Source organism: Temnothorax longispinosus, unplaced genomic scaffold, assembly GCF_030848805.1.
Source record: "Temnothorax longispinosus isolate EJ_2023e unplaced genomic scaffold, Tlon_JGU_v1 HiC_scaffold_31, whole genome shotgun sequence".
Taxonomy (NCBI): Eukaryota; Metazoa; Arthropoda; class Insecta; order Hymenoptera; family Formicidae; genus Temnothorax; species Temnothorax longispinosus.
In genome coordinates, this window is record NW_027270132.1 from 45,226 (window position 1) to 70,429 (window position 25,204).

At 35.8% G+C, this 25,204-nt stretch overlaps 1 protein-coding gene and 2 long non-coding RNA genes across 5 annotated transcripts; 2 read left to right on the forward strand and 1 right to left on the reverse strand.

The window, feature by feature from the left end:
• Positions 1 to 1,719: 1,719 nt before the first annotated feature.
• On the reverse strand, positions 1,720 to 4,747 carry LOC139824275 (uncharacterized). Of its 2 annotated transcripts, none has more exons than XR_011735063.1 (5): positions 3,833 to 4,747; positions 3,227 to 3,718; positions 2,846 to 2,963; positions 2,460 to 2,581; positions 1,720 to 2,200 (listed from the first exon to the last, which is right to left on the reverse strand). It is a non-coding gene; the product is annotated as an uncharacterized lncRNA (long non-coding RNA). The 2 variants fall into 2 exon arrangements; XR_011735064.1 differs by having other exon boundaries at positions 2,447 to 2,581.
• A 4,199-nt stretch (positions 4,748 to 8,946) lies between these two features.
• Positions 8,947 to 12,771, forward strand: LOC139824263 (uncharacterized). Its single transcript, XR_011735059.1, has 3 exons — positions 8,947 to 9,241; positions 9,757 to 10,027; positions 12,143 to 12,771. It is a non-coding gene; the product is annotated as an uncharacterized lncRNA (long non-coding RNA).
• Positions 12,772 to 13,876: 1,105 nt separating this feature from the next.
• On the forward strand, positions 13,877 to 20,292 carry LOC139824260 (retinol-binding protein pinta-like). Of its 2 annotated transcripts, none has more exons than XM_071796777.1 (6): positions 13,877 to 14,177; positions 18,386 to 18,545; positions 18,804 to 18,906; positions 19,007 to 19,376; positions 19,623 to 19,784; positions 19,883 to 20,292. In XM_071796777.1, the coding sequence occupies exons 1-5, from the start codon at positions 13,892 to 13,894 to the stop codon at positions 19,736 to 19,738; spliced, it is 1,035 nt and encodes a 344-aa protein (XP_071652878.1). In that variant the 5' UTR covers positions 13,877 to 13,891; the 3' UTR covers positions 19,739 to 19,784; positions 19,883 to 20,292. The 2 variants fall into 2 exon arrangements, with proteins under 2 accessions (XP_071652878.1, XP_071652879.1); XM_071796778.1 differs by having other exon boundaries at positions 19,893 to 20,292.
• The last annotated feature ends 4,912 nt before the right edge of the window (positions 20,293 to 25,204 follow it).

Consider the following 25,204-nt stretch of genomic DNA (forward strand, 5'->3'; position numbering starts at 1 on the left):
GGAGAGACTATTTGCGTGTCTTAATACACATGTCCTCCGAGGCGAAGCCGGGTAACCAGCTAGTAAAACTAATAAAAAACAATACAAAATTGACATAGCATTAGATTAAAATTGTATACATGTAACAAAAAAAAATTTTTTTTCCAATTTTTTAGGAAATAATTGAGTAAATCTTAAAGAATTTGTATACGACGGAATTGACTTCAGTAGATAAAAAAAGTAATATTTTTCATTTTATAGCATTTTAGAGAGAGAGAGAGAGAGAGAGAGAGAGAGAGGAGAGAGCGTTTTTTTTGGAGAGAGAGAGAGAGAGAGAGAGAGAGAGAAGAGACTGAGAGAGAGAGAGAGAGAGAGAGAGAGAGAGAGAGAGAGAGAGAGAGAGACGGAGAGAGAGAGAGAGAGAGAGAGAGAGACTATTTGCGTGTCTTAATTAAACACATGTCCTCCGAGGCGAAGCCCGGATAACAATATTTTATTAATTTCGGATTACACAAAAACGTTGGAAATACGTACACATATACTGACACATCGTCAATAATTTATATTATTTAACTAGCAATATAACTTAACAGTATATATTGATGAGCGACATCTATTATGCGACATTCATTATCAATTACAAATTTAAAATTGCAAAGCTTATAAAACATATATAGTATACGGCACGTTTTGTGTGATCCAGATCAGTGGTCGGAATTAGTTGCACTTTCAAGACGATTTTTGAGAGCTGCGTCTACTTCTTTCCCCTTACCTCTCCGCTCGGCCGGCAAGTCCTACACGTGACGAGCGTGCCACTCAAGCACAGATCACATTCAGTCTGATAGAAATCACTGTACAGTGTGCATCAGTATAGTATTTGTATTCGAACACAACGGGTCGCGCTTGATCCAGATTATATAATTAAATATAAAATTTTATACAATTAACTATTTTTGCAATATAATGTAACGTTTTGTAATAACATGATTCTTCACCTTATATTATTGTACTTTTGTAGAAATAAATTTAAATTTCTTAAAATAAAGTACATTAATTTCTTTTTATCATAGAATTACTCCCTCGATCATTCCTATTTATCCGTATCCCTACCTACCCGATTTTTATCTAGTTTTTATCCATATTCCTACCTACCTATATGTATGATATTTCTACCTACCCGTGTCTTTATCTGGTTTACCTACAGTTACGATCGCGATTACCGAATATTAAAAAAGCGCGCGCGAATTTGAGAAATTTAATTCGAGATGGCATTACTCCATCTCTAATTACGTGCAATCGAACGTGTAAAAAAATCTTTTAGGCTTACCTTTATCTGTAGCCTTTATAAATTGGTTAGGGTTATGCACTAACTACCTTGATCCTCTTTGTCTTCTTTCTTCTGGCCAGAGTAAACTCACCTTTTGTAATACCTGGCCGTACCATGGCTTTATATGGCCAAAGATCAACAACAAGGAGAAATACTCCTTCTGCTGCCAGCTAATCATCGCCGGCAATAAGCGTAAGATTTTACACTTTTTGTAGGTATGATGCGCGAAACACGAACGCGTCGTGAAGGGGCCACTATATTAATTAAATCAATTAAGTACAAAATTAAAAATTATCAATAACTATAATAATTTCTTTAAAATTTATTCATAGCAATTAAAATATATATTTAAAATAATTAAAATACATATTTAATAATTAAAATATATATCCAATTAAAAACAAAATCTCTATGTTTTGATCGACAGCGTTTTGATTTGAAGAGATTCGATTACGACTATAAATTTTATATTAAACTTTTAAATAGTAACGTTGCTGAATCTCATCTCAAAAGCATGCAGAGTTGAAAAATTCAGATGAATGACGTAAGATCCGAAAAGGATAATAAATTTTTCACACAATTAGAATTGATAAAAATATCTCTCTTTGTATTTTGCAAATTATTAAAATTATTTTTTGTACAATATGTTATTTCAAAATTATTTTTAAGTGATGTGAAACTGATTGATTCTAAAATAATGACTTAGATAATTAACTAGAAAGAAATCTTCTATTTTATAACAAACAATAAATATATACATTGGATCTTACGTCATATTACTACTTCAACTGGTAAAATTTAGTTATCAATTACCTCAACGAATACATTAATTTATCACTCACCGACCCTGATGCGCAACAGCGGAATTATATCTGCCCCGTAGCTACGTTGATTCTGTAACAAACAAATATAAAATTTATATTAAAATAGTGTTAAAAAAATCTAATATTTTAAAACATAATTCTTATGCGTATTAAATGTTTTATTCATTATTTAATTAAATATTTATTTAAATAATTATATATATTTTTGGAAAATAAATTTTACAAAAATCAATTTTTATAAAATACTTTTCTTCCAATTTACTATTATTTCTAAAACAAATAGGCTCAAGAACAAACAAAAAAAAATTACTCTTACACAAAATAAATACCGCAAAGTTGTTCCGCTGGTGCCCGATGCCTCTCCTAGGCATCCACCTCCTCTCAGGCTGCTCGGGATGTCCCACGTGTTCCCTCAATGCAAAGCTGATACTCTTTTCCGCGTGAATATTTTCTGTAACATATAAATAATCGAATTGATTAAATAATTGTTACGTGCATCGAACATCTTATTCGATATTCAATTTAATATTTTTTAAAATTACTATTTTGGGGAAAAGTTCTTTACGTTAATATTAACTTTAATCATCTTGCAATTAATAACATTTCAAATTATTTTTTGTTACTAATTTAACTTCCGAATTATGGTTTAATAAAACAACTGAAGGATAAACGAACGAAGGAATTATCTTTACAAAAAATGAAAAGTAACACTTACCAGAAATGTTGATACGCCGATGCTCAATATCTCTCCTAGGCCTCCTCCTCCTTTCAGGCTGCTCGGGATGACCAGTGCTCCCTCGTTGCAAAGATGCTCCTTCTCGCGTGGATATCTTCTGTAATATATAAATAATCGAATCGATTAAATAATTGTCGCGCGCATCAAACATGTTATTCGTTTCGTTAATCAATTTAATTTAAATTTTTTTAAATTAGTATCTCGAAAAAGTTTCTTACGTTAGAATAAACTTTAATAAAACTTTTCAAATTATTTCTTGTTACTAATTTAATTTCCGAATCGTGGTTTAATAAAATAAAGCAACAGAATGACAAACGAAAAAAGGAATTATATTTACAAAAAATTAAATGTAACACGTACCAGAAATGTTGGTATGCCGATGCCCGATGCCTCTCCTAGGCCCTCCTCCTCTTCTCAGGTTGCTCGGCATGTCCAGTGTTCCCTCGATGCGAAGATGCTCTTTCCCGTGTAGAGATTTTCTGTAACATATAAATGACCGAACCGATTAAATAATTGTCACGCGCATCGAACATCTTATTCGTTATTCAATTTAATATTTTTTTAAATTATTACTTCGAAAAAGTTCTTTATGTTAGAATCAACTTTAATCGAACTTTTCAAATTATTTCTTGTAATTCCAATTTAATTTCCGAATCACGGTTTAATAAATTAAAGCAACCAAAAAATAAACGAAAAAAGGGATTCTATAATATCTGTAGAAAAAATAAAAAGTAACACTTATCAGAAGTGTTGGTACGCCGATGCCCGATGCCTAACCTAGGCCTCCTCCTCCTCTCAGGCTTCTCGGGATGTCAGCTACGTAGGATTCCCTCGCTGCTCCGATGTCACCTTCTGCGTCATTATTTTTTGAAACGTTCAAATGAACGATTCGATTAAGTGAAGACAGAAGAAATATAAAATTTTTGGACATAAGTGACATAATACGTATAAATCAATTACACTCACCACCTTCTTTCAGGCTGTTCCGGCCGCAAAATCCTCCTCCACCTCCGGGTCAGCCTCCCATTCGTAAGAATGCGGTTTACACAGATCCTATAGATCTGATGCCACATAGGAGTCATTGAAACTCGTGGCAATGCCGTGTTAGTTTATCCATTAAGCAAGAAAAATCAAGAAGCATTTTAGTTATATTGTATTAATTTTACGACGTTGTTGCAATGTAGTTAAAATGTTTCTTCATTTTTCTCGCTTAATGGGAATGTAATTGCTGAAAACAATTAAAAATTATTCCCTACCTACGTTTTAATTAAGTCCGACACGTATAAACGATAATCGTGCGATATTTAATACAAACATCCCGAAAACGCCCGATTATTTCCGCGATAACCGCGCTATCTTGACGCGTTCAGAGCCGCTGACTCAGCTGACTCGATTTGCCCGATTTAGACTTAGCCCCGCGTGGTCAGTATGAAGTGTTATTCGACAGAGAGAAGAGAGATCCTTGAAAAGTAGAAAGCGAACTCTCTACAATGAAGATTACCTCCCCTTGCCACCGACATGTCTGGTTGCAACCCCTCCACGCACAGTTAGGTCAAAGATCTGGGCAGTTCTTGTTGATGCGATCCAGGCTGTCCGTCCCCGTTCAAGGACCGCACGAGACAGCCGTATTGTCTGAGAACGTGATGGAAATTGGCGCGGTTATATGCTAATTATTATAAAAATGATTCAAACGATCGATATTTTACGCGACGATTTTGAACGGCACTCTCGAAAGCGCGACGCGACGAGCCGTTTTTATACGATCGGCGGCGAAGTGCAATGGGTATCTTTGGCTTCCCCGTCGTCAGAGTGCAGAGTTCTTATTGTGAAACTTTTCGGAATGAATTCCGATTGGAATTTATTTTGAAAAGTTCCATAATATGTACCCTGGACACCTCGAGGTACTGAGCCCCTCCACCATCTGCAAGGTCATACCCAGTGGGAGAGGATTTTATATCATGGCAAAAAGCCGTGTATTTTTTGGTAATCAAAAAATGAGTACCGAACGTACACGTAAAATAAGGCGCCGCTTTTATAAGATAATTATCACGTAAATGCATCGTGATGGAAAGACAATTTCGCGCGGCACTTTGTGGGCCTCTCAAAGTTAAAATTATAGGAAAACGCTAATAATTACGATCGCATGACACTTGCATCCCCGAAAATGCGACGCGAGGAATTGCTTGTACGATCGACGGTGATTTAAAGTCACATAGAAGTCTTTAAACGAATGGTGCTGCTGTGTTAACATACAATTGCTTTTCCCGTCTCTCGGCTCTCAAACTGCTACTCTATCGTTATACCGAAGTCGTACCCGTTTAAGAGTTTATCGTCGGCGAGAAACCATGCGATAACTATTCCGACATGCGAGAAACTATGCCGCAAACGTCTCATCGAATATATGCTCGCACGCGATTTTCCATCGTTGTCCCCCCGTTCTTTCCCGACACCCTCTCTCGCTCGCTCGCTTATTCGAATTCTCCGCGCGATGGATCGAAAAGTAAACGAAGCGGCTTCGTCGTTCTCGATGAATGATAAACGAGTAGATCCTGACTTTCCACGCGGGATAATTACATCGTTTTGAACGGTCGCTTTCACGATATTGACCGAGAACGCTTTAAACTTTAATACTGAACATTTTCCATTTTCTAATAACTACAATTACTAATTAAGTATTAATAAAATATAGTAATCACGTATACATATATCGTAGGATTTATTTAAAAAAGAAGCCTCTTTTTATTATTGGAATTTTGTAAATTGTACGTGAATTTAACATCGGTTTCTTCGTGTCACGCGGCGATTTCTAATCTTGGTTCTTGCAAGACTGCACTCTACGTCTTAATCCTGTGGGTTTCTCGACCAACATCATCATGCACATAGTGCCTTGAGGTCTGTGCCATTGCCTGATGGAGAACGCAGTGCGCAGCTGGCACAGACGGTTCTGTCAAAACCCCTACCAATCCTCCGAGTGGGGGTACAACCGCCACCGCCACCGCCACCGTGGTGTAACCCCTTACCACTGTAGAAGTCTAAAATAAAGCGTTTTTTTACGATTTTTATTTTTGATGGAAGGAAAAGTAAGAGGATTTAAGGATGTAATTAATCATGTTTTTAAGTGTTAAAAAAAAAAAATTATTCAATAATAGTACAAAATGGCGACGCTGCAGTCATTCTCGCGAGGCATGTTTAATTTGACGCGCTCTGCGGCACGCAGTATAACTGACGCAAATTTGAATCTAGAAAAAATTTTTTTCTTTTAATCTACATGAGTATAGCTAGAAAAATACGTAGGGGATTTTGAAAATATTAATTTTTGTGTGATTGGCGAGCATTTGAAGTAAACAGTTCAATTTTTGACAAAAAAAGGGGCAATCATTTGTTAATAAATAATGTTAGAATCAACTTATTGAAAATCCCGTACGTATTTCTCTTCGGAATGTTATTTTAAAGATATGGTCAAAATTTGGAGTAAATAGAATGAAAATTGTTGGACTTATGCTGCGTGCCGTTTTAAAAAATTGTGTTTCGAGAAATATCTAGCGAAACCACTGCCAAGGGAACGGGCTTGGAAAAATTAGCGGGGAAAGAAGACCCTGTTGAGCTTGACTCTAGTCTGGCACTGTAAGGAGACATGAGAGGTGTAGCATAAGTGGGAGATGGCAACATCGCCGGTGAAATACCACTACTTTCATCGTTTCCTTACTTACTCGGTTAGGCGGAGCGCGTGCCCCGAGGGCTTCGTGCCCCGGCGGTCACGGTGTTCTAGAGCCAAGCGTGTCAGAGTGGCGTGAAAGTTTCGCCTTTAAAGTTTTGAGATGTGTTATGGACGGAAAAAAATGAAAAATGTGATTGTTTAAAATTTTTTACCATTAATCTGCTATCCCTGGACTATAAAACTGCTCTTCCCTGCTTAAATATTTTTCCTCATTTTCTTTTCTCGTCGATTTTATGCTGGTGCGTGCCTGTTTTGCCGCATCTGTCAAAGACTGCTCGGCGTGCTTGATCCGCATAGCATCGGCTTCAAGGCAAAAATTGTATGCTTGGAGGCCAATATCCATCTCCAAAACTTTTATAATTCGCAGAATGTTAGACAAACCGTCGTTAAAATTACACACAGCAATATCAGTCGCTACTTGCAATACTTTTTTGCCACTTGAGTAGAACTTAGGAGCCAAGTTCCAAACAGTTGCATTGAAACTTTCGTTGCAGTTTATAGTGTATTAGAGAAGTTGGAAATCAAAAGAAAAGTCATTAGGCTGTACCCTTCCAGCAGGTATCTACATGCCGCAGGTAGTCGTTTCGGAGCAGTCCGACGCGCTTGGGAAAAAACTCGGAATTTCCAAGAAAAAAATTTTGTACAGGTATAAAACTTTTTTCCCTTTATTCTAGAAGGTTTAAAGCATCTTTTAAGCCAATAAAAAAAATCGATTTTTTTTAAATTCTACAGTGGTTACCCCAAAAACTTCAATTTATCAACAATTTACTGCTTTAAATGTCGTGTTTTGGTAAAACAGCGACATTCTCGCGAAATAAAGTATTTTCTGCTTTAAAAAAAAAACGTAATATTAGTCGTTTATGCCTATCAGTACTTAAAATAATTGCTATATTTTTCAAACTTTTTTTGTTAATAACTTTTTAATAAAAAACAACCGCCGGCTAAAAACTTCTGAAGGTCACTCAGGAAAGTGACCTTGACAACATATGTCAAAATCAAGGTCATTGGAGAGGATGTCCCTTTTATGCATAATTACCCATTTATCTTACCTATGACAAAGTGCCAATTGCAGTGAGTTTATATCTCTGTTTTTAAACAATTAATATTTTAAATATTTTTTCTTCAAAAGTTTTTTTTAATTCTTAAAATAAATAGTCAAAAATATTAATTAAAAAAAATACATTTACTGTTGCGGAATGTTATTATTTATTCTCACATCGACAAACACACAAGTAATATTAATAATGTAAATGAATAAATATTCTATCATTTCGAGATCTTTCGATGTGAGAATATTCTCGTGTGCTCCTCCGACACTACCCTCCACACGGCTTTTCCTCGGTACCTCACATACATTTGTCTTGTACACGCGTATGTTAGAACCAATCAGGTCATTAGAATTATAAACATACTCAACCAAATAAGGTAAAAGTTGACGTACTAAAGAAGGTAAACCAGTGTATGTGTGTGAGATCGTACCGATGGATGTAATATGTAACATGTAACGTTACAGTCAGTCTAAAAATAGCGAGCCAACAGCTCACTTCGGCGTTGTGAGGTAAATATTCTAAAACTATATCGATCGTCACGTCCAGTCTAGCTACCACAATTACAACATTCTTCAACATTTACTAAATATTTATAATTTTTATTTTGTTGTAGTCATTAACATTTATTTCCCGCTCGGCATGTTATGTTGCTGAAATATTGAAATATTCGGAAATAGTACAGAAATATTTTGTTAACATTTCATTTGTAACTATGCATCTGAAATATTTCAAAAATGTACTTGCATCATGTTTTTTATAATATTGCATTAACAATATTTCTGAAGTCTTTCAGAAAGTTGTTTACAATGTTTGTAAGTGTCTGTAATATTGCAAAAAATGTAGCAGATGCAATATTTCAGAAATATTTCTGAAACATTATAAAAGTAATATTACGTTTGCATTGCACAAATAATATTTCTGTAACATATCAAACGCAACATTGCATTTAAAATATTTCTGAAAAATTTCTGAAGGATTGCGTAGGTAATGAAAAATTGAATTGCAGGCAGTGAATTTCTACAATATTGCAGAAGAAATATTCCAGATGTAATGGTTTAGAAACATTTCTGATACATGATAAAACTATTATTTACATTTAAATTGCACGCGTTATATTTTTGAATGTTTCACATACAACATTGCATTTGTAATATTTCCGAAAAGTTGCTGACAGACTTTAGAACTTATAAAAAATTAAATTTATTATTATATAATTATTACATTTTATTGCATTTTTTCTCTTTTACAATATTAAGAATTTTCTGATATTCCAAATTTTGTCATATGGCATTTTTAATATAAAATATAAAATACTTAATAATATTTAATATAAATTAATATTCGACGTTGATTGGCAAAAAAGATTTATTCGTATATCTGTATTGTTAATATTGTTATGCGATAGCTTTATGGTCACCAAAATAAGCAAGTATAAGAAAGAAAGAAAGGTCAGAGTCAGAGGATCACTACTACCCTGTTCGATCATCGATGTCAAGCAACAAGGCGCCGGTATACTACTTGGATGGGTGACCGACTGAGAGAGCGGATTTCTTTGGACAAATGCGCGACGGCTATACGCACATGGCTTAATATATTTTTTTTGTTCCGGTAACAAAATATTTCATTTTTCACATATCAACAAATAGTTTTTACGTCAGTAACAAAATTTTGTTTGCTAATACAAAACATTTTTCTCAGTGTAAAATGTATTTGAAATATCTCTGAAGTGTTTCTGCAATATTTCGTAGATATATTTCAAAAATATTTCAGTAATATTACCGAAATATTGCCGAAATCTTTCAGCAAAGTTGCATTTGAAATAATTGTGCCGATTGAAACATTGCAGAAATGTTGCAGAAACGGTCGTGAAATATTTCTGAAATATTGATGAAAGGTGTAATATTTCAAATGAAATTTTGCAGAAATGTTTCTGAAATATTACATGCCGAGTGGGTTTACATTAATATATTATTAGGGGAATGTCATGAATGATAACAACAAAATTATCTTAAATTTAAATTAAATAAATTGTATTAGATTCAATTTGTTATATATTTTTTTCTAACAGTTATTTGATCGCGAAAGAGAAAATTTAGCTCATAACCTCTGTTTACTTTTCCTAGATCGAATACACACGTGAGAGGCGCGTGTGGAAATAGTGTGTAGTGACCGTTGGAAACGCCGAGGCACGTGGGACCCGAAGGAAAGGAAGCCCTGCGTCGGGAAAGGGTACAGCGGCCCGAGAAGGAAAGGATACGTGGAGTGTTTCGCCGAGGACGCCGGACGCTGTGGACAATGCTGAAAAAGGGAACGAGGCCTCGGCCTCTCGTCGCGCTACCCACGTCGCCACCCGCCTCGCCAGCGTGCTGCTGCTACTGCTCTGCGAAACTCTCAGTGAGTGGACCGTATCTTTCTCGTGTGTGTCAATGTGCGGAAAAAAGCTCGTGATTGAAGTTTGTTTCGGTTCTCGTGTCACGGAATGTCGGATATATAACGGAGAATCGGATAATCGGAGCTCTGCTGTATACAATATTTAGCCGGTACATCTTCTTTTATTTCTTAAATTACAGATACAGACGAATTAATTTTTTATACAGAATAAAGTAATAATACGGATGGGAGATTACGAACTCGCAGTGCCTGTCGTGCTCTAGCATAATTATTAATTATCTCTCTTGCATTCGATTTATTATTCAATTCGTCGCAGTTAATATTTGACTTAATGAATATTTGTTATGTATTTAAGTCTTTAATATACGCGCCGTTCTTGCGACAAGGTACAGAACTAAACATTCCCCGTTTCGCGAAAGCATAAAATGACAACCGAAAATTCGACTTGACAGTCTCAAGTAAGCTTGTTATTTGGCCCAGAGAAATTACGTTGTATGGAGCATCAATTATTGCGACTTACGTTCCGGGACGACCATGGATGGTCGATCGCAAAAGCTTGCAAACTTCTGCGTACGGTTAATAGTTGTTTGCGGTGCTTACGTAATCGCACATACAGTACAGAATTAACGTTTAACCCAGATGTTTTTTCAGCTCGGTACACGGGATTTAAATTAATTCTGATAATAAACGATAAATTTGTTAAACAGTTATTGTAATTCGCGCGTCGGCTCGTTCCCGATATTTGCTACAAATCGTCCTTTCCCCGCAGTTTTCTTAACCGAGACACGCGCGACCGGTGCCGCAGTGCTGCAAACGACGTGCGCGAGGATAGTAGAGTTAGCAAAAATTGTTAGAAAAATCAAGTCGCTGAAACGGCTGAAAAGTTTCGGGGGGCAAGAGAGAGAGAGAGAGAGAGACGATCGCGCGGAAAGAGAGATACGATCCGCTCGACATCGACGACGCGCGATGTCACACGAACATTACGGCGGGAAACTGCAAGAACCACGGTCTTACATAAGACCGTGGCAAGGACTCGGAGAATCGCGGAGTTAACTTCACGCGCCACCCGTTCCGTTTTTGCGAAAAAAGAGATTGACGCGGGCGTCTCGAGAGACACGATCTCGTCCGAACATTCTTTCACTGTGTATCGCACCTTCACACACGAAAACTCGGATATAACTACGCGTACGAGGAGACAGTACGAATTAAGATTCGAGTTAGACACCCGCGGCGCCGTGGCGCTCGAAAGTACGGCGTCGTGTCGCGCGCGACAGATACCGGCCGCGGCTATTTCCTCGCGAGATACTCATTTCACCGAGCCGCTGAAGCACGGAGTGCCAAGTCTACACCACACGATTGTTAAATCCCGGTATCGAGTTCACTACAAGTTGCACACGCACTGTAACAATTACCGTGAAACATTGTCGTGACGATCACCGGCGCGAGCTCGATCCACTGCGTGTCCGCGACGTTCCGCCAATGAACAGACATGGCGCCTCTCTCCAGTACTACGCGGTACTACGCGAGTCGGAGCAACGACTCGATTTGAACTTCGATATATCACTCGCGCGACGTAATGAGATGTATCTCGATTGAATAAATCCGCGTAAGTCCACACGGAAAGTACACACAAGCGATCAACACTTTCACAGTTCTTCCTTGTTCAATTCACGTCGTCGAAGGAGCAGCGATCGAAAGCGAGAGAAAGACGGCGGCGATCCGTGGGTCGCTTCTCGTATCTCGAGCGAAATATCTTCTCTGAGAAAACTCGCGCGACGTATCTCGAATAAACGCGTAAATCCACACGAGAAGTACACACGTTGACGAGCAATCGACACTTTCACAGTTCTTCATTGTTCAATTCACGTCGTCGAAGAAGCAGATATTCGTTCTATTCCGACAGACACACTCGAAACACTTGCGAATTCTTGATGAGCGCGTCGATTCTTTCCGCAAAACGAGGAGCAGGAGTGCCAATCGCAGGAATAAGCGCGTTCTAAAAAACACAGCACCCACAGCCACAGCGCGAAGCACGGCGACGGGCGCGCGGAGCGCGAACGTAACTGTTACAATAACTCTCCGAAATTTACCGGGAGAATGACCGAATGATTTCCGCAGGTAACGGTACTACGAGCGTCGAAGAAAACAAGCGGTAAGAGAGACCGACGAGACTAGAGAGAACTCCATCGCGGAGATCAGAGACGCCGAGTAGAGAAGAACGACGACTTACGCGCACCAGTAAAAACAACGTCAGTGCTACGTGATTCATTGAAATATCACTTATGTGAAATTCAATTGTAGTTAATTAATTTTGAAGCAATAAAACGGCGGCGATGTGACGTTACACCTGAAACTTATTCGTTTTGATCGCATAATATGGAGAAAATAAAAAATAATATAACATGTAGCGTTTGACTTTGTTAGCGAAATGAGAAGAGAGAAAGAGTGATATGAAAGTGTCTCTCTCAATAGATAACAATAGATAATGATAAATAGTGACTCGATAGAAATCTTTTATAATGAAGTCCGTTTATTGCATTTCGCTATTTTTTTGAATTTAAACAAATTTTCGATTAGCGATCGTTTATATTTTTATTTACATATTAAATTTATTGATCAAACAAACAAGAAAGGATATCTATTTATTTAAAACACAGAAATATGTGTGATATAATATATTTGTTGGTCGCATCTTTTAAAGGACAGATAACGACTGTCATACAGATTTATCACATCGGGTTTTTGAATTTGTTATATATTATAAAGCGCCGCGATTTGTAGATGCAAGTTTCGCGCTTATTATCACGAGTGAAGTCACTGTGTAACGATAACTGCGTCGGTTATCAACAAAGGCGGTACGTTGCTGCAGATTCGGGCTATTCTCTTTATGTGTTATACGTTCGAACATTGCGCGTGAATTTTTTTCGTTAGGTATGGAGGTCTTCCCAAAGGCTCAATAACGTTAACTTTTATAGAACACTCAGTTTTTCTTTTGCTAAATATAGGTTGCGCTTTGTTTAATTGTTTTACCTTTTACTTGGTATTCTCGGTAAAGAAAAAGAAAGTTTCTCTTTTTCTTTCACTGCGCAGAGAGGACTTGAGAGCACAATGCACGAGAGCGGATGTATAAAATTAAGTTTTTAAAAATTTTCTGCATTTTTAAATTATGTAAATTAGGAGAGAAATTCAGAGAGAGAGAGAGAGAGAGAGAGAGAGAGAGAGAGAGAGAGAGATCAGAAAACTCAGAAAAATTTCGTCATTTCTTACGTAAACGTCAACGATGACAATAGAAAAAGAGCAGTCTTAAGGTCGACCTTCAGGTCACAGCGTGTTCTCTGACCGGGACATCATTTTATTTACATAAGTTGATTTAACTGATCTTCCCGCGCGGTAAAGTCGCCGCGGATACCGGCGCTTTACGAAATATCGCTCGTATTTACTATTTTGACACGTACGGATATTCTGACAAAAAAAAAACGAAACAAGCGTGCGGAGCATTTCCGCGTCACGAGCTCTGTTCCCGTCGCCTTTCGATCTCTCAGTGAGAATCTTTTCGTTACGATCCACGAATGAGGGAATAATCGTCATTTTCGAGAATTAAAGGAGATAAGTCGCACGGGTCGACGCGGGTTCGAGGGTTAAACGGCCAACGAGATCGGCCAACGACGATTACACCTCATTGTCAGCGTGACGCTGCGAGCCGGGCTTCGCCTATCATTAGCTTACATAACGACAGATTAAAGGTACAATTTCATGGACGCTGGAAACCAGCGGCAAATTGGGATCATGTGACTTTTTCGAGATTCGGCTTATTTCTCTCTCCATTAAACGAGTGGCAAAATTGGCAAATTGTGACGTGACCGCGTGATGAAATTGCAACTTGACTTGCACACGCAGTGTCTCCTCGCGCTTCGCGGTGGACGAGGCGTTCACCAGCATAGAGCCACAATTTATATATATAAAAAAAAAACTATTGTCGCAACGGTGAGCAGTTGCAGCGACAGCGTCATGAATCACGCTTGGAAAAAGCTGTCCAACGACGACAAGTTATATGCAGCGACACAGTTGAACGAGACCGACGAGAATAGAGAGAACTCCATCGCCGAGATCAAACACTGGATCGAGGAGAACGATGACTTCCGCGGACAACCCGGTAAAAAACAGCAGTCCATGTGACGCACGCGTTGAAATATCGCTAGTTGAAATTCAATTATAGTTTATTAATTCCGCAGCAATAAAGCAAAATCCGACTTATTCATTTTAATCACATAATAGGAAGAAAATAAAAAATAATATAACATATGGCGTTTGACTTTGTTAGCGAAACGAGAAGAGAGAGAATCAGTGATATGAAAGTGTCAATAAATAATAATAGATAATGATAGAAATTTTTTATCGTAAAGTCCATTCTCGTAATATTGCATTTTGCTATTTTTTAAATCAAGCAGTTTTTTGCTTCCTCATAGACGAAGCTTTGTTTTCGTGAATTTCGTATATGAACCTTTGATTGCGTATAAAGTTGGGTCTAATCAACCAAATTTAAAAGAATTATATATGAAATAGGGGTAGAAGAAACCAACGAAAAGATTGGTTTTTGAGTTTTTTCTGCCAATATGTTCAGATTATTGTAAAACGTCGAAATATCGCCTAAAAAAAATGTCCGTATGTATGTGTGTATGTGCACATTTGATGTTGTGGTTGCTCTAACTTCCGTAAATATTGAGATATCGGGCTGTTTTTTTTTTAATCAATAGAGTATCATTCAAGGAAGGTTGGTATTGAATTTGACGATGATCGGTAAAGTGGTTCTTTTAAAAAAAATTTTTTAATTTTTTTAGAAATGTTCGTGGTTGCTCTAACTTTTGTAAATTTTGAAATATTGGGCTATTTCTAATTTTATTATATTCTTCAGTCTTTTCTACCTCTATTTCATATATAATTCTTTAAAATTTGATTTATCAGTTCTCGTGTTACACACATTTGAAATTTCGGAGAATTTGTACATATATAGAAACTTTATAAAGCTCGGTCTAATTAACAAAATCTTAAATAATTATATATAAAATAGGGGTAGAAAAGACTGAAGAATATAATAGAATTAGAAAAGTTGCCAAGAATATAATAAAAACTATAAATAGCCCGATATTTCAAAATTTGCCACACATATTTCACATATAAAAAAAATTATAGACCTTTGATCGTGTATAAAAATAGATCTAATCAATCAAATTTTAAAGAATTATATATAAAATAGGGGTAGAAAAGACCTAAGAATACAATAGAAATAGAAAAAAAATTTCCAATATAATAAAAAAGTGTAAAAATTAGAAATTTGTACATTGCTTCTTATGTACAAATTTTCCGAAATTTTAAAAAGCTATAACTCAAGAACAAATTTTTAATTTTTCAGGAAATAATACGTAATTTTTTACGGTCATTTATCGGAAAAACGGAAATGATTCAATTGGGATACTTCTAATTTTATTATATTCTTCAGTCTTTTCTACCCCTATTTCATATACATTTAATACTTTAAGATTAGGTTGAATTACCGATGTCTGCTTAAAAAGTGTATAAGGTGTACATGTAATTGAATTTTTTGACGATCGGTGAAGGAATTACCAATTTCTGCTTAAAAAGTGTATAAGATGTACATGTAATTTTATATAGAGTATCTTTAAAATAAAGTTGTTTTGAATTTTGCGAGGGTTAATGAAAAGGTTATCGATTTTTGCTTAAAAAAAGGTCAACACATAAGATTGATTATAAAATGACATATAATAAATCGATGTTCGTGGGAAAAAGGTCAATCAATATCAATATCAATTGAACATAAATGTATTGAAATGTTGAAGTCGTTATAGCGCGATGCTAATTGTTTTTCTTTATATTTTTTAACTCCGCCTTGGACGGTTCCAAGCCCGGCCTGAGAAAGGAGGAGGGTTGGAGTGGGCAATCTTAGTACTCACTCCGTAAAACTAATTATATAATTTTAATATTGCTTAAATATTGTTTAAATATTGTTTAAATATTGTTTAAAAACATACAAACAGCAATATTTTAAAGAATTATAATTTAATTAAGAGTTTGAAGCAATTACATTTTCAGAAAAATACTTTTTTTTATAAAATTATAATTAAAATTTACAAAATCCATTCACCGATCGCATTGCCAAATTCAACACCAATCTATCTTTAATGATACTCTATCTATAAAAAAAAATGTGCAAGTAGAAACTTGCACATTGCTTTCTCATAGTTTTTAAGTGTGCAAGTCGAAACTTGCACATTGCTTCCTCATAGTTTTTAAGTGTGCAAGTAGGAACTTGCACAATGCTTCCTCATAGTTTTTAAATGTGCAAGTAGGAACTTGTGCATTGCTTCCTCATAGTTTTGAAGTGTGCAAGTGGAAACTTGTACATTGCTTTCTCATAGTTTTTAAGTGTGCAAGTAGAAACTTGTTTAAGTGAGCAAGTAGAAACTTGCACATTCGTTCCTTTTAGTTTTTAAGTGTGCAAGTAGAAACCTGCACATTGTTTTTAAGTGTGCAAGTAGAAACTTGCACATTGCTTCCTCATAGTTTTTAAGTGTGCAAGTAGAAACCTTTACTCACAAAGCTTCCTCTATGAGGAAGCCAAAACAAATAAATACTAATAATTATACATTGAATAAAATAAAAGCTTCCTCATAGAGGAGCTTTGTGAACAAAGGTTTCTACTTGCACACTTAAAAACAATGTGCAGGTTTCTACTTGCACACTTAAAAACTAAAAGAAACCAATGTGCAAGTTTCTACTTGCTTACTTAAACAAGTTTCTACTTGCACACTTACAAACTATGAGAAAGCAATGTACAAGTTCCTACTTGTTTGATCAGCGATCGTTTATATCTTCTTTTACTTATATCTTCAATTAGTCAAATAAACAAAAAAGGATATCTATATATACATTTAGAACAGAAATGTGCGTAAGATTATGAAGGTGTGGAATATTTATTCAAGCAGAATATAAAATCAGATTCAGTTTTATGATTCAATTCTTTTCAAGTGTTTATGACAGTATAATAATTCATTTTTTGTCAAACAGCAAGTTAAGCGCTGAATACTGTACTTTTTGTGATCTGTATCATCCTGGAAGATTTCTTCCTCTTTTTGTTATAATCTCTATAAGTACTGCTTTCTAATTGCGAAACACGATAGAATGACGTAGTGCAAAGTAGATAGATCTATCCATTTAGTCGTTTATTGTTAAATCGTGAAACGGGTAGGTCTACCTATAGATACTAAACGGCAAAGTGTTAAGATGCATATAAATACTGATCAAGCAATATCTTAAATTCAAAGCACAAGTTATTTTTTGGTAAGCATTTAATGATGCGTGCACGCGCGTATCCGTGTGTGTGTCTGCTTATGAATATAACTAAAATTTTATTCCAACTAAAAGGGCAAAAAGTATCAAATAATTTTCCTTTATGGACAATAACATAATTAGTGGAGACAAATTAGACAAAAAAAGTGCGTTATCTCGGAACCGGTTAAAACTACTCGAATTTAAACGTTTTTTTTTAAATGTAGGTAATTAAAAACACTACAATGTTTATGGGTTAAAAATTGACGCTAATTGTTTATTTAATAAATTTTTATTTAATAATTATTTAATAAATTAAAGAATTTGTTGCTCGGCTTTTTTTGGTCTTAAAATATTCTATGGACCGTGCTCTATCAGAATATATATGCAACTTAGGATTTTGTTGCTCGCTCCTAACTGCAAATAAACAAATTAGTTATCTCCGCGTTGACCGTTATCTACGACTTCGATGGCTAAAAACTAATTAAAAGAATTTGTTGCTCGGGTCTTTTTGTTATTTGAATATTCTATGGACCGTGCCTTATCAGAATATGCAACTTACGATTTTGTTGCTCGCCCCTAACTGCAAATAAACAAATTATTTATCTCCGCGTCGACCGTTACCTACGACTTCGATGACTAAAAACTAACTAAAAGAATTTGTTGCTCGGGTCTTTTTGTTATTTAAATATTCTATGGACCGTGCCCTACCAGAATATGCAACGTATGATTTTGTTTTTAATTACCTACATTAAAAAAAAAACGTTCAAATCCGAGTAGTTTTAACCGGTATAAAAACGAGATAAAAACCGAGATAAAAACCTAATTTGCCTCCACTAAATAAAATAGATATGTTAATATTTTCTAAAAGAATATTATAAATTTGTTTCTAAAAACATGCTACTCAAATCTATTTTACACGCGTTTATCATACCCAATTTATAATATCTAATGATATTATCAGCATTGGTTTAACTGTAACTTTTTAGTTGAAAGAAATCTTTAATCTGTACACAGATGACTTCGAAATTCTGCGATTTTTGAGAGTTTGCAAATTTAATCTTGAGAAAACCAAGATCAGGATTCGAAACCATTCCAAACAACGATCCGACTTACCAGAATGGTACATGAATAAAGATCCATTTCTTCCAGAACTGCAAGAGCTGCTTGATATGGGGTAACGATCACTATTTCGGAGTATGTAAGAGTTTATTGGAGTTCGTGGTTTCGTGAGATTTTGCAGTGAACCTTTTACGTAACCTAGATCGACACATGATAAAGCGTTTTATTTTATATAATTAAAAAAAATTTATCTTTTCTACTCCACTATTTATTATCTTACGTCTTACACACAACGCATTGCGGATTATCCGATTATAGTAGAATAAAATTTCATAAATTTTCGAGAAATCTGAAATGCTTTATTTACGTTTAGTTTTTGTTTGCCTCTGCGGAATCCGGATGATCAAGGAAGATTAGTTATTTTTGTGCGCATCAAACATGACCCGAGAAGACATGAAATATCAAACCTGGCTAAGGTCAATATAAAACTATACTTGAACGATTTATATCGAATGTCGTCATCAAGACGACATATTTTCAATTCGTATATTGTTTCTCGACGAACAATCTTTTTAGATCTTTTTGATGGCGCTAGAAACGGCGATGAAATATTATCCCGCGGCATCCATATATGGCTACACATTGTTCATAGATGTGGCCAATACAACTGTACGTCACATTGCTCAATACCGACCCTACATTTTAAAGCATTCGGTTTGTTTATGGCAGAACTATCCCATGAGGATCCAATTAATTAACATGTTTAACGCCCCGTTAATCTTCAATATTACTGCGAGGATTTTAAGATCTTTCATGACTGAGAAGTTGAAAAACAGATTCAATGTCTACTCAGACAGTACGATGCATAACTGTTTGAAGGATATTCCAGCCAACATCTTGCCCGTCGAATGTGGCGGCACTGATGGTACAATCCAAGAATTAACAGGTAATTGCGATAAATTAGAATGTAATAAATATAACGCGTTTAGTGAAAGGACGTTTTTCTTATTAAACTAATATGTGTTGAAGAAAAAATAAACTTCTCTCATCTAAGATTGCAGTAATTTCGAGCAGTCGTACATTAACTAAAAGTTTGTCAATAGTTCATATAGTCAATTGTTCATATATGTGTCTAAATTGACGTCAACATTATATAATTCAATATATGTAAAGTAAACACTTATTTTTGCAGAATACTGGAAGAAACTGATCGAGGAGAATCGCGACTCGCTTTTGAATGAGAACGCCTTGCGAATGAGGAAAATGACGAAATCATTACAAAACTCTAGAATCAACAAAAAGTACTAGCTTTTTAAACACATGTATAGATGTACTTATTATCGTTATATAGCTCGTAAGTTTTGTCTGTTTTGTGTGTTTTGAGATATAAATAATTATCTTTTTTTTCTTTTTCTGCGCAAATAGACTTATCTGTAATATGAAATTTTTAAGAGTCTTACAGGTGGACTTTAAAGGCGGTTACGGGGATCTTGAAAGGCTCAGCAACGCTAGAGGACGTTTGCTTTTATAGCGAGCTTGATTTTCTTTTACCAAATATATGTCGCGCTTTGTTGTGTCCTTTACGGGTGTGTTGTAGGGAAAATAAATTTTTTTAGTCTTTCTTTTATTATGCAGAGTATAATGTATGCAGATGTATAAAATTAAGCTTTTAGTTCAAATTCTTTGCATTCTTAAATTAGGAGAATAAGAAGATAAATTCGCTCTACTCGCTTTGCAACTTAGAACTCATTTTCCTTACATTGTTTTACATTTATCTTTTTAACTGTAAACATTATATATATACATACTTTATAAGTAACAATGTAATTATAATTTCTAAATATAAGTTTATTTTATACGCACATTCTGTTTATGTATTATATAAACGATCAAATGCATGTTACATTGCAATACATTTAGAAATTGAAGTGTCTTCGTGTCGCTCAAGAATGAGTAGGAAATATCCATCAAGGTCGTCTATTGTCTAATCGAATCATAGTTATCATAGTAAGACTGCATGTTTGGCGCAATTTCTGAGTACCAAGTTCAATAATTTCAAAGATGTACATTGCATGTTGTATCGCGTTATTTGTCATGTTACATAACACTAAACATCGGGCGGCAGTGTGGTCTAGTGGTAGAGCACCAGACTCGTAATCTGAAGAACCAGGTTCGAGTCCAATAGAGCCATGAAGCATGGAATGTTTTTCCGATAACTGCGCCCCTGCATGCAAGATAGGCTCTTGTGCGGAGAAAACTGGGCTTCGTCTTTTAGAAAGAGACGTTAAGCCGTTGGTCCAAAGGGTTAAAGTGAGAGGAGAAGGACAGTATTGGTAGTAGATTGCGAACCCTGCGGGGATATGCAATAAATTACGAATTTTACAGAAATTACATAACACTAAACATGATTGGATTTATCTTATTTCACGCGTGATAGTATGTCTACGCGATTTGCAGACACGAGTCTCTCCCTGGAAGTAGAGATTCCAGATTCCCAGTATGCGCCGAGTAAGGTCATCCTATTAGGGAATTTTAGAATCCGATATACCTTCTAGTCTCTCCCTGGAGATCACGGGGGGACCTCCGAGTTCATCAGTGTGACTATCGTCACGATAGCAAAGTCACTGTATGACGGCGCGCACCTTGAAGTTAAGACACTACTTGTTGCAGAAACATTATCTCTTTATGCAACACGCATTAAAGTATCGCGTACGACTTTTCTTTTATCATGAAAGATCTATCAGCGATTTTGCGAAAGACTCAATAATGCCAGGAAGTATTTAATTTTGTATAAAATAAATTGTTTAGTTTTATTTTAACCGAATAATAAAGTATTTTACCTTGTTAAATGTTAAAAGAAGAAATTTAAACTAATACTTTGAGTTAGATAACATTTTGTTATTTTTAACTACCATGTGCGTCAAAATTTATTATTTTAAAACAAAATAAGCTTACTTTAACTCCATTGGTTTAGTCAAATTAACATTGTTTTAGTTAAGTTAACTACATATTGAGTAGGAGAGACAGAGTTTGTCGGTTTGATTGTTTGTCCTCGATGATCTCGGAAACCAATGGACCGAATTTTTACCAAAAAGATATGAAATAGGAGTAGAATTTCCCGGGGAGTGTCATTATGTGTATAGTTTTTTGTTACCAACTTTCTGAAAACTGGTTTTTTAATTTTTCGAGAAATAATTGACCGAATTTTAAAGAATTGTATATAAAACAGGGGTAGACAGTTATTTTTCGAGAAATAATTGACCGAATTTTAAAGAATTGTATATAAAACAAGGGTAGAATTTCTCGGGGAGTGCCATAAAGTGTATAATTTTTTGTTACCGATCTTTTTGAAAGCCGGTATCAGAAGTTTTTCGAATTTTTCGGGAAATAATTGATTGAATTTTAAAGAATTGTATATAAAACAAGGGTAGAATTTCCCGGGTAGTGCTATAAACTGTATAGTTTTTTGTTACCGATCTTTTTAGGAACCGGTATCTTTTTGGAAATCGGTTACAAAATTTTTTAGGAAATAATTGAGTAAATCTTAAAAAATTGTATACGACAGAATTGAACTTTAGTCAATAAAAAAGTAATATTTTTCAATTTATAGCATTTTAAAGAGAGAGAGAGAGAGAGAGAGAGAGAGAAAGAAAGAGAGAGAGAGAGAGAGAGAGAGAGAGAAATTGATTGATTGATTGATTGATTGATTGATTGGTTTTATTTAAGCCATAGTCAAGACTTTAGGCTATAGTGAATTAACAAATATATAAATGTATTGTCACGTTCTGACTGTTATTGTTCGTCCGTTTTTTGGTCAATGCATTTAAGCAATTTACCAGGGATTTGGACAAGTCGTGCGAAGGATATTATTATTATATTTATTATTTGGGACCGAAAAGATATCTGAGTTTTTTGTTACCGAACTGTATAGTTTTTTGTTACCGATCTTTTTAGGAACCGGTATCTTTTTGGAAATCGGTTACAAAATTTTTTAGGAAATAATTGAGTAAATCTTAAAAAATTGTATACGACAGAATTGAACTTTAGTCAATAAAAAAGTAATATTTTTCAATTTATAGCATTTTAAAGAGAGAGAGAGAGAGAGAGAGAGAGAGAGAGAGAGAGAGAGAGAGAGAGAGAAATTGATTGATTGATTGATTGATTGGTTTTATTTAAGCCATAGTCAAGACTTTAGGCTATAGTGAATTAACAAATATATAAATGTATTGTCACGTTCTGACTGTTATTGTTCGTCCGTTTTTTGGTCAATGCATTTAAGCAATTTACCAGGGATTTGGACAAGTCGTGCGAAGGATATTATTATTATATTTATTATTCGGGACCGAAAAGATATCTGAGTTTATATATACGTATGGTAACGAGGATCAGCTTTATTTATTTGATTATAATTAGGATAATCTGCAACGTCAAAATCGACAGGAATAGGTTTAAAGGGAGGTGCGTTTTCTAGTTGTTGCAATTGTTGGAGGAAGGGAAGAGGATCTTGATTAGAAATGACTGCTTGTCTGGAATCTGATTCGTTTAATTCGAACGCGCCTACCTCCTTTCTTCGTCATTCGGCCGCGTTCACGAAAATGAATTTTAAGCTCGCCACACTTTTCGGCAGCGCTCTAAAACCAATCCGCCACACCCTCTGCTCGCCACACTCTTCGTCAGCGCTCAGATCGTCAGCGTAGAGGTCAAATTCACTTTCGGGAATTTATCGAGATTATTGTTTTTTTCTGGAAACCAACTCCGTAATCGCCACGGTTTCGACAGCGAAAGTACCGGATCGCCACACTCTTCGTCAGCGCCCCAGCACAGATCGCCACGCTTTGTCGGCGGAAACTGCGAGTCGGAATCCCAGAAGTGACAGTGATTATTACGACTCCCAAGAATCAACCCCGTAATCGCCACGCTTTCGGCAGCGAAAGTACTGGATCGCTACACTCTTCGTCAGCGCCCTAGCACAGATCGCCACGCTTTGTCAGCGACAACTGCGAGTCGAATCTTAGAAGTGATCGATTTATTGATTAAAAATACGAAATGAGATTCCAGATTTTTACACTTGTTCCTTTTTAAACTTATCTTAGTTTTATTCTAGAAATCTCAATACAACTTGTGCGTGAAGCGCGGTCTTATAAGGTATGAGAGTGTAGGGACTAAGTCCCAAAATTGAGCGCGAATGCTCGAACTTAGCGTATAGCGGAACGTAGGAAATCGAATAAGGTTAGGAGAGAGTCTGAGAATTACGTCTAGTCAAGACCGAAGTTAAAACTTATCTGCTTTCCGCGGCGTTTTTCCGCCCTATTTATACCCGAAAAAGACCGGAATCTCCCGCGCGAGATTCTCGCCTTTTTCCTACGCGTTTTAAGGGGGGAGGTATTCTAGAAGCTTCTAGAACATTCTAGAAGCGTAGTTTTGGGCCCATCTGGCCCCCAGCCCTTCAACGGACTCCGATAAGATAATCTAAACATTTACACTAACCCGGCCGTTTCCCCGGAATTCCGAGCCTAGCGTGCGTCGTCTAAGCGTTCAAAACTTTTAACGTGCGTCGTCGGAAATATAAAATTTCCGTACGTAACAGTATAAACAAGATATAAACAAATAAACAATATAGTATGAAGAACAGTAATTAGAAGGTAAAAACAAATGCGAGACGCAGTGTAATCGCTACCGATATGCATTTAGCAGTCAATAAAAATTGAAAATATTAGTAAGCAGGTGATATGCATATAGCAGTGACTGAAAGCATGTGCATGCTCTCTCTCATAAGGCGAGCAACCAATGATCCAGGATAAAAGCAATTAATATGATGAAAAGTATAACGTAATAACCTATAGCCGAATTGGATAATATACACTGTAAAACTAAGAACTAACTCAACTTAAATAATAATATGTATAATAAAAATAGAATATGATCAGGAGCAAGTAATACTAAAGAGAACTAAATAGTGTACATAAAACTAAGAACTAAGGCGCAGTGCAATTTACAACTAATAACGAGGAAAGAAAGCACTAGAAGCCCTAAACCAGAAACAATATTATCCAATTTCACGTGTAAGCAAGTTGATATGTCATGAAGGGAAGTAGCATTACATTGAGCAATATGGATAAGAGAAGAATTTAGGGCGGCAGTGTGGTCTAGTGGTAGAGCGCCAGACTCGTAATCTGAGGAACCAGGTTCGAGTCCACTAGAGCCATGAATCATGGAATGTTTTTCCGATAGCTGCGCCTCTCCGTGCAAGATAGGCTCTTGTGTGGAGAAAACTGGGCTCCGTCTTTCGGAAAGAGACGTTAAGCCGTTGGTCCAAAGGGTTAAAGTGAGAAGAGAAGGATATAGTCCAGTCAAAATACGGAAAAAAGGGGGAGTACCTAGAAAAAATTGCAACACAAGGTTTTATTACGTCATTGTGTTCAAAAAAATATACTGAACAACATATTCAAATTCCGCCATTTTTCGCTATCCCTAAGTATGTTTTTTATTAACAATTTATAAACAAATTCGTTTTTCTCCACAAATACGATGAATTTTGAAATTTTTGTAGAGATCAAAGTTGTAGAACAGACAAATATCTACAAAAAATGTTTTTATGAATTTTTTGAAATATCTCATATTATTTGAGATATTTGCAACAAGAGCTACTATAGGCTACGCGCGGAGCGGAGCGGAGAGTTCTAACAAGCACACGGCAGTCTCTACCGGTCGCTGCTAGTTCTCTAGGTTCTACAAGGAACTTGAGTTGGTTCTCGATACTAGTATATGTGTCTA

Bases quoted from the DNA above. Each gene is read 5' to 3' on its own strand.
- LOC139824260 (XM_071796777.1), top strand. From the start codon at position 13,892: ATGAAATTGCAACTTGACTTGCACACGCAGTGTCTCCTCGCGCTTCGC. The intron at 18,546-18,803 runs GTAACGATCACT...ATTTACGTTTAG, and splicing joins CAAGAGCTGCTTGATATGGG to TTTTTGTTTGCCTCTGCGGA. The intron at 18,907-19,006 runs GTCAATATAAAA...CAATCTTTTTAG, and splicing joins AAATATCAAACCTGGCTAAG to ATCTTTTTGATGGCGCTAGA.